A 9,794-nucleotide genomic window follows, 5' to 3' on the forward strand; every position below is an offset into this window, starting at 1 on the left:
GTTGTACTGCAGATTTTTGGTTTTAGCTAGAATAGATCTTTCAGTTGGCCAGCATGCATGTTTAGTTGGACTGTCAATGTGTTCAGTTGGCTAGAATACATGTTTCAATTTCCCAGGATGCATCTATCAGTTGGCCAGCATGCATGTTCAGTTGCACAGTCAATGTGTTCAGTTGGCTAGAATAGATGTTTCAATTTCCCAGGATGCATATATCAGTTGGCCAACATACATGTTGAGTTGCAGAGTCAATGTGTTCAGTTGGTTAGAATAGATGCTTCCGTTGGCCAGGATGCACATATCAGTTGGCCAGCATGCATATTCAGTTGCACAGTCAATGTGTTCAGCTGGCTAGAATAGATGTTTCAGTTGGCCAGGATGCATATAACAGTTGGCCAGCATACATGTTCAGTTGGCTAGAATCATGTTTTAGTGGCGTGCATATATCAGTTGGCCAACATACAGGGGGAGGGGAAACTTGCCTGGCATGCATGTTAGAAAACACGTTTAGTTTTGATCTCAAACCATGTTTAGTGTGCAGATGCACTCATGGGGGTGGGAGGTGGTGTGATATTGACAATGGGGTGATGTGGCAGATCCACTCCTTTTTTGTAGCAACTTCTTCATGGATTTGCTGATAAATTCATGGAAAAGGGTGTTTATAGATACAATACAAGAAGGGGGAGAACTGAAGAGGGGCAGAGAGGAATTACTTGCCTGATGTTGCTACCTGGTATGGCTCTGATCACCCTGCTCTTTAGATCAACTTGTTAAAGCAGTTTCTTTTACTTTTGGGCTACTATGACGGCTGTATAGAAGGAGGAAGAAGCCTTGGATCCCTTCTTTCGTGGAGGACAAAAAGATAGCATGGGAGGGGCTGGGGCGTGGGAGGAGCTGAGACGTGGGGGCACGTGAGCGTGGGGACATCTGGCCACGTGAGGATCGTCTTTTCTGTTTCGGATTGGGTGCTCCATCACCTCGGTTTAATGATCGCCTATCTCTTTCCTTTTCTGTACCGCGTGGGGATAGGGGCTTACCTTTTTAGGTCGGCCGCCCGATCGTATTAGTGGGTAGCCGGTCGTTTACTAGACGCGTCCTAACCTAAAACCCGTGTTACAGCTATAGCTATTATCAGAGGCGGATTTAGGGCCTAGGCAGTTGCCCCGGACGTAAAGACAATTTCCTTGGTTGAGCATGCGGCTTGGCATTTTTCTAGGTCCGTCATCTGCTGCTATTGTATTTGTCTTCTCTCTTCTTTAACTCATCATGAATTTGATATGACACCTCTTATAACCCACCACCCTATATTATATCGAGTACTTACTTTTAGCCTTCATGATAATCTTTTTGGACGCTAATAACTGCCATATGTGTGGCATATACGACATGCGTTCACACACCGTGTGTGGTGTGAGCAGGAGACAGCTCACATGGGTTGTGTGTGGGCGGACAGAATTGACCATACGTGCGGGCGCGGCTACTTCATGCCACACGCCCAACAAGTACTACTCATCTTCACCCCGTGCGTCTGGCACGAAGCAAAAATGCCCACACGTCCTGACGCTGCTACGTTAGGTACCCCGCGGGATGACGATTTAGTTGCCATCCTGGTTGGCAGATGTAGTTATCCGGGATGGCAAGTGTAGTTGTAAAAGCATGGCAACTCTATCTATTTTGGTTAACTATAGTTGCCATGTCTAATTTATGGTAGTTGCCGTGTGTAATCAAACCGTAGTTGCCGTGTGTGATTAACTACTTGCCACATATGGTCAAAACAGTAGTTGTCATGTGTGTTTACCTAGTTGCCACGTGTGGTCCAACCATAGTTGTCATGTATTGTTAATCACAGTTGTCATGTGTGTTTATCTGGTTGCCACGTATGCGCAAGTGCAGTTGCCGTGTAGCAAAGAAATACAGTTGCTATGTGTGTGTACCGGGTTGCCACGTTCGCGTAACTGCAGTTGCCATGTAGCAAAGAATCACAGTTGCCATGTGTATGTACCGAATTGCCACGTTCGCGTAACTGCAATTGTCATCCACAAGATAGTAGTGTCGTGTGGGCGAAAAGCAGTTCGCCTACACGCACATGACCTAGTTGGTGGCTGTGTGGGCGAAAAGCAGTTCGCCCACACAATGCAGCTGGCAAATAGCGTGGTGCGGGTGTGTGGGCAAACTCTTCAACGCCCACACACCAGCCCCGTCCTACGTGGCACACTAAATCCATTTTTTCGTGTCAAGATTCGTGCAAAAGACAGTGAACGACGATCCAGACATGTGGGCGAGTTGGGTAACGCCCACACGTGTGGGCAAGTTGGGTGGGCGTTAGTGTTTTCGATTTTTTTTATGATCAGGCCTTCATTGCAATCCTGCTGTTGGTTTAACTCTGAAGTGATCACGCAAACGGAAACGGAAACGTAACATCAATATAAACGAACACCTGGGCACCGAGACCGCGGAAACGTATTCAGACCAGGCCAGACTCGCTGGAAATAGCGAGGCAAGCCGCGAACAGCAGCAGCGCACCACCGCCTCCGGTCCCTACCCAGCCGCCGATGCCGCCACGCGCCGCCGCCGGCGATCTCAGCTGAGCATGGCGGCCGCCCCCGCGGGCCCCCAGAACCGCTGCGTCTTCGGTACGCCCCCCCCCCCCCCCCCCCCCCCCCCCGTCCCCGCCCTTCTCTCTCACAGCCCCCTGCTCCCTCCCGGGGTCTCCGCGTTCTATGTGCGTGCCTGCGTGCGTGTTCCTTCCTCTGGTTCGATCCGCGGGCTAGGAGCTCTCGCCGCGGTTCGGGCGGGAGTGGCCTGGCCCCAATTGGCGGCTACGCGAGTAGAGCTCGATTTGGGCCCCCAATCGCTGCTGCATCCTCCGTCGATTCCCCGTGGTTTTCCCTTCGTGTGTGGATGGCCGGTGCGGTTTTGGGTGGCGCGGAGCGCGTTTAGCTGCTCCCGCCGCTAGATTTGGAGTCTAATTTCATTTCATTCGAGTTTTCGTACTGTCTAGGGTTTGCCTCTTTTTTTTTTATCATTCATATTCGTCACGCCTTTGGGGTTGTTTTCCCCCAAACAAAGGTGCCCGTTAGTTGGCTTGTGCTGTATTCAACGTGTGTGACACTGATATTTACCGCACATTTTGTGTTGGCTCAGTTGATGCGGTATGAGTAGGTTCTTGAGTTCGATTGACGCCGGTTTTGGCTGTTGAATTTGGTTGCAGTTGGGAACATTCCATACGATGCGACAGAGGAGCTGCTCGTGCAGATATGCGAGGAAGTCGGGCCCGTGGTCTCCTTCAGGTTTAGTTGTGCAAACCCTATCAGTTGTGTGTCTTTGTGCCACCATGTAGTTTTCTAATTTGACCATGTTGTGCAGATACACATGTTTGTTAGATTATTATCGGATTATTCAGTATCTGTTAAAATACCCATGTGCCCTCTTTCATTCTCTTTCAAAATGAGGAAATTGTTAGCCAGCTATATGGACATGATGCTTTTAAATCCAGCACGTAACATCTGGAATATTGATTTTGTTTAAGTATGATGGCCTTATTGCACACTGCTGCTAAGCATGATCTCAGAACTCAATAGGTTGTCGTAGGGGTTGCCCTGCTTATGGATGCTGCCTCGGGCCTTTCGAAAGATAAGAGTGTTGAATGCTGAAATGATATCCTGAATATCTTATATAGCTAGTGTTATGGGATCACTTTCTGGACTACACATGCAAATGGAAATTAACCTTAACAAAAATAACAAGAAACCCGAAGATACACGTGTGTGCTGCTTCTTGATCACTGTTTCTCAACAAGTGACATTATACTGAAACTGGTTATGAGTTATTTCTATCCCTGATAACCTTTTTAGCGTTCGACGAAGCTGATGACAGTGTTGAGCTGTGACTGCTAGATACTGACCGCTCAAAATTGCTTGCAGACTGGTTGTTGATAAGGAAACTGGAAAGCCGAAAGGTTATGGATTTTGTGAATACAAGGATGAAGAGACAGCTCTAAGTGCACGCCGGAACCTTCAGGGTCATGATGTTAATGGTCGTCAGTTACGTGTTGATTTTGCTGAAAATGGGAGGAACACTGACAGAAATAGAGAAAAGGTGGAAGATCCTCAGTTTATTACTGTAGAAGAACCTTATTTCTCACCCAGCAAGTCCTATGTTAAGATGAAAGCTTGTATGGTTTTGGTTCCCATGAATTATAATACTCACTTTTCTCCAACTACCATGTGTCTCCTGTTTTGCTTTCTTGCACAGCATGTGTATGTATGTACAGATTCCTGTCTGTACATATGCACACCTGCTATTCTGCCAAAATAACTTGTGGAATTATCTTTCTGGTATTGCGGATCTTCTTTGGTATCGCGGTTCCAAAATCATCTCTAATGTCTCGATTCTGCCTTCTTTTACAAAAGTAACGTGCCAAAGTTACTGGGGTAACAAAAGCAATGTCATGCTTTCAAAGATCTCCAGAATTGTACTGAACACGTGAGGTTCTCTGCAAATAGCAAAAGAAGAATTATCTTGTAGAGGATGTATATGTGGTCAATGCATCTTTAGTTGCATCCTTTGTGATATGGTCAAGCAATGGTGTTGCAATTACTAGTGAATTTATCTCTGAAATGATATATACAGTTGACTTTCTCTTTTGGCTTACCGTTACATTATTACTACCTTTCTCTCTCAAAATAAGTGTGATGTCCTTAGCTGCTATCAGCAGCCTTTGTATCTATCCCCACACCAGTGACTAATGCTGATCTGTATGTGCTGATTTTTGTTGCCAAGTTGTCAGAATGCATCCACAAGAAAATACTGTGTATCTAAGTTTCACAACTGGACGCAGTTGATTGGTTGATAGTGGTTTACATAGGGACACTATTTTTATGCTAATTTTTCTGGAGATCATAGTGAAATACTATTGCATGATAAGGTCACTAGTTTTCAGTGCCATGTTGTAACTTTGCATATTTGGAACTAAGTAGCTTCATTACAGAAATGGAGTTAGTGCAATCAAAATTAATTTCATGCATGGGCAGTAGGAAATCTTAACCAATTGAAGTTGTCAATAAAAAGCAGATCTTGACTTATTTTTTATATGTTTATGCATTGCAGGGTCGTGGAGGACCAGGAATGTCATCTACTGTTGGTTGGTTTCAATTTCTTGATCATCATTTTGTTTATCTGTATGTTTAAGATTTCAAACTTGCCAGTTTTATGTCCGTGCGTGCTGACATTGGGTTCTTGATGGAATCCTGCAGATGCTCAGAAACAATTAACCACAACTCCCGCTGTAGGGGACACCAGCCTTCATCAGCTTATTGGTCTTCCACCGGCAATACATGCTGCATCTGTGATGGCTGGCGTTCTTGGGGGAGCTCAAACTGCAAATGTACAAAATGGTTTACCTGTCCAATTTGGGCTTGGAAATGACCCTCTTACCCATTACTTGGCCAGGATGTCAAGGCATCAGTTGTATGAAATCATGTCTGAGTTGAAGGTTATATTGAAATATCAATGTCAATTATGAAGATTAAAAATTGCTCACTGCTAGTTTTAGCTTGTTAATGTTTTTTTTATGGCAGACCCTAACTACTCAAAATAACGACCTTGCCAAAAAACTGCTGCAAGGAATTCCACAGCTTCCAAAGGCCCTATTTCAGGTGACCTTCGCTACTGATTGCTCAATTAATCAATTACTACCTCCGTATCAAAATATAAGACGTTTTTTGACAGGGAGTAGTACTTTCTGTCCCTGTTTTTGTGTACTTGTCCAAAATATAACATGATGGAATCTGTATGGGTTCTCCACCCAAAATCTGTGCCTATTTTTGCTTCATTCATCTTCACAAATTTCATACACCCTTCTTAATATAAATTTAACCAACTCGAAGTGTTCTGGTTATGCTTGTTAGAACTTTGATGTGATTCATGGTTGTCTTGTTCTCCCAGAAGGCAAAAAAATAAAAATAAAAAGTATGTTCCCTTAATTTATTGAATACTCCCTCCTTTCCTAAATATACAAGTCTTTTTAGAGAATCCAATGCGGACTACATTCGGAGCAAAATGAGTGAATCTACACTCTAAAATATGTCTATATACATCTGTATGTAGTCCGTAATGAAATCTCTAGAAAGATTATTATATTTAGGAACGGAGGGAGTAGTTGTGTACAGATCAAATATTTGTTGCGTTCAGGTGGAGGCCATTGTTGAAAGACAGGAAGGCCAGCCAACTTTATATGTTGAGCCTTGTGATTCCATGGAAGAACTTTTTTGAAATACTTTTGTTCATTGTTTAATTCACTCTAGGGTAAGAATGGAATATTCGAACATCATAACCATTTTCTTGTTGTAATGCAGGCACAGATAATGCTCGGGCTGGTGACACCTCAGATGGTATATTCCTGCTTTGTTCTGAGTTTGATGTACCTTATGTTTTCCTGATTCTCTAATATACTAACCCAGGTCTGTCGAAATCACAGATGCAGATGGCTAAGAGCCAACAGCCTTCTAGTTCGTTGGCACAATCTTCTCACCTCAATGAATCATTTCCGCAGCCAGATGATGTGTTACCAATTGTTCATAAACCTCCACCAAACCCTAATGTCATGCAGGAACAAACTGCACTGCTGCATAACTTTCCTCAGTATCAGCATTCATCTCAGCCCCCAGTCAAAATGTTTCCGCATGGACATCAGTCTGGGGTGCTGGCACACCCTCCAATGCTACCTCAGCCCTTCGGCACCTCTTCCAGTGTTCCTACTCAACCCCTTGTAACCTCAGGAGGCTTGATATCACAAGTTCAGCCTTCATTTTTGACACAGCACCCTAGACCACCAGTTATGCCAACTAATGTACAGCAACTACCCTTGACCAATCCTCATCTCCCCCAGGTATTTTTTTTCACATATAAGGAGCTTATATGTTTCTTCACAAATGATGTGATAGGTAGCAAGCCAAAGTTTGTGATGAATTATTAATCATCTTGATTGGGTCTTCTAATTTACAGAACGCCTGTAAACTATGTACTAGAAACCAAACTGTACAGTACATCAACTATTCTTGTATCTTTGCTTAGGCCCTTAAATTAAGTGATTTTTTCTAGTCAAGTTGGATATGATTCACTAATTTTACCGTCCACAAAACTCGTGTCACATTGCAGGTTGCTGCTGAACCTGAGATATTTCCGAAGGAAATAAGATTGCCTGATCGAGCTAGTCATCAGGCAGAGTTAGACCATCCATCGAAACTGAGAAAATTGGAGGACGGAACATTGACGCCAGGAATTGTAAACAATAGTCCTGCTATTTATACTGCTCCATCGCAGGTCATCCCTACTGGACCATCAGGGAGCTATAGTTCTGGTGCTGTTAACTTTCAGCAACCAGAGAATGAAGCGCCTCAGGTAATCCCCTCTAGATTTTAATTTTAGTTTCCAGCTTTCCTGTTATTTTATTATACCTTCCGTTCTTGGATGCTTAAATTCTACAGAATCTGACCTGACTAAAGTTCTAAACATTTTGCATCATGTCTCTGGAATTGAATTGTACCGAGACACAAGGTTTCTAGACTTGAAATTTTCATGTGTTCACAATTCCAATTCTTCTTGTAATGGTGCAGCTCACACAGGACGACGAGTCAGCCCTTCTGCAGCAAGTCTTACAACTGACACCTGAGCAGCTGAGTTCATTGCCAGTGGAGCAGCAGCAGCAGGTGATACAGCTTCAGAAGATGCTATCAGCTGGTAAATAGCGGCATAACACCAGCTGAGTAAGCACAGCGAAATTGTTAACCTACATAGTCAAACATTGAAGAAGGCTCGTCTAGCCACACACACACACACACGTAACTTCTCAACTTTGTTGGTATCTCTGGGCCATCAGTTTTGCTCCTGATGATTGATTTATTTGGCATTCTTTGTAAAGTTGAGGTAAAAATGTGGTGGCAAAAGAATTGTGAAGAAAGATGATAATTGTCCATTAGTTCTGTAACATTTTAGAAAACAATAATCTTATGAAGAGAGGGAGTTGTATTTGTGTTCCAGAATTGTTTGCAGAATCAGATTTTTGTTATGTCTGTTTATTTCCGACGATCTGAAAGCTATTACTGAAGGCACCGGTTGTATGCATGACAAATTTGTTACATTGCTGTTGTGGGTCCAGTATGTTCTTCAAGTTCCCTGATCATTACATGAAAGTTGCAAATGAGTGAAATCGGGTGATAGTATCAATTTTGCAAAAAATATTTGTGGCCACATTTGTTTCCACAAAACTCGAGTTTTTGAAAGTGCCCTTCGAATTTCAATAAATAAAACGTGTACACGTGTAAAAACTCTAAATCTATGAAACAGTTCTCGTTTGTGGCCCTGCACCCACACACGATGTACTATTATTTGCTATTTTTCATAGTTTGTGTAGTACTCCCTCTGCAAAGTAATATAAGAACTTTGAATATCCGATCTAGAAGGTCACATATTACTTTACAGAGGGAGCACTTTGGTGTACGCACCCGTGATTTCTTCGAGGATAGAATATTCAAAGAAAAATCGTTCACATCAGGCAGCTGATTTCTCCCGACGCATCTGATCCCCAAATCAGACCCTCTTATTTTTTTTTACGGATTGTCTTGACTTTCTGCGCGTGTATGGCTCAACCTGGAGCTTGATTAATTTGCATGCGTGTTTTTTTTTTGCGAGAAAAACTTTTAATCTATTCATCTTCAATGTTTTAACCTTCATCATTGTAGATCCCAGTGTATTTGCTGCCATGCACTAGCTATAAGACACGACAAGGTTTTTATTAAAAAATGACACTGCGATTGTTGTTATTAACTCAAGAGGGGAACGTAAAAGAATAAGCAAAACTATTATTTGCCTAGTTCAAAAATAAATAAAAAGGAGTATTAGTCGCCTTTAAGAAAAAATTGTGTGTTTTGCAAGCTGGACGTGTGCCACTGAAAGGCCTGGTGGCTTTTGTTACAAGACAAAAGCGCAAATATGTGATACAATGAATGTTGCAAGTCGGACGCTTGACGCTGCAAGACAGATCAAAGTTGCTGCAAACCGAGTGAACGTTGTCGCAAGGTCACACGCCGTTTCCCCCACAAAACCATCCACCATTTTTTTCCTTTTTTTTTGCAAAATTTGGTCTGCCATGTTGCAGAGCGGGCCACGTGGCGCTACATGCTGCACGGCCGAATACTTGATGTTACAAGGCCCAATGTATGACGCCACAAAGCTAACAAACTGGAGAGCAACTAATTAACGAGCGTTCCTTCGGGAGCCTCGCAACGATCAATGCCACTTGGCGTGCTCTCAGTCATTCGCCACGTGTCGCGCTCTAGGCGCTCTCTCTGAATTTTTTTTTTCGCACGCGTTTTCCGCTTTTGACATGACTTCAAATCTTACAGCTCATCAAGCGTCGGAGTGAGGCTCGATGATTTTATTAGGGTAGCGGAAGCGTATATAATACAAGTGACCAACTCCAGGATCGCACGGGACTGACTGGGACTCCTCTAGGCGTCGGACTCGCTATCGAACTCTTCATCCATAAGATCGCCTTCGTTAACATCTGGCCAAATCAACAAGCCAGGTGAGTACTTTGAATGTACTCGCAAGACAGTTTGGACATAAGATATAACAAATGCAAACATGATGCACATGAGCATATTAGTAATGCACACTCAGGTAATAAATTTGCACTGCATGATAAATGAAAGGAAGTCAGGCGGTAGTCCTCCCGAAATCCTAATAAAATAACTGAAGGCCGATCGGGTGTCTGAAGCGACGCCTCGAAAGGAAAA

General features: G+C 43.4%; 1 protein-coding gene across 1 annotated transcript; it reads left to right on the forward strand.

The window, feature by feature from the left end:
• The first annotated feature begins 2,439 nt into the window (after positions 1-2,439).
• Positions 2,440-8,104, forward strand: CSTF64 (cleavage stimulating factor 64). Its single transcript, XM_048713846.2, has 10 exons — positions 2,440-2,630; positions 3,209-3,287; positions 3,921-4,095; positions 5,107-5,140; positions 5,253-5,491; positions 5,577-5,654; positions 6,354-6,389; positions 6,476-6,886; positions 7,156-7,398; positions 7,614-8,104. Exons 1-10 carry the CDS (start codon positions 2,588-2,590, stop codon positions 7,743-7,745), a joined length of 1,470 nt encoding a protein of 489 aa, XP_048569803.1. The 5' UTR covers positions 2,440-2,587; the 3' UTR covers positions 7,746-8,104.
• The last annotated feature ends 1,690 nt before the right edge of the window (positions 8,105-9,794 follow it).

This window comes from Triticum urartu, chromosome 4A, assembly GCF_056163025.1.
Source record: "Triticum urartu cultivar PI428250 chromosome 4A, HENAU_Tu73, whole genome shotgun sequence".
In the NCBI taxonomy this organism is placed as follows: domain Eukaryota; kingdom Viridiplantae; phylum Streptophyta; class Magnoliopsida; order Poales; family Poaceae; genus Triticum; species Triticum urartu.

Coding starts and splice junctions, on each gene's coding strand:
- CSTF64 (XM_048713846.2), top strand. CDS start 2,588: ATGGCGGCCGCCCCCGCGGGCCCCCAGAACCGCTGCGTCTTCG. Junction 6,390..6,475: donor GGCTGGTGACACCTCAGATG/GTATATTCCTGC, acceptor TCGAAATCACAG/ATGCAGATGGCTAAGAGCCA. Junction 7,399..7,613: donor CAGAGAATGAAGCGCCTCAG/GTAATCCCCTCT, acceptor GTAATGGTGCAG/CTCACACAGGACGACGAGTC.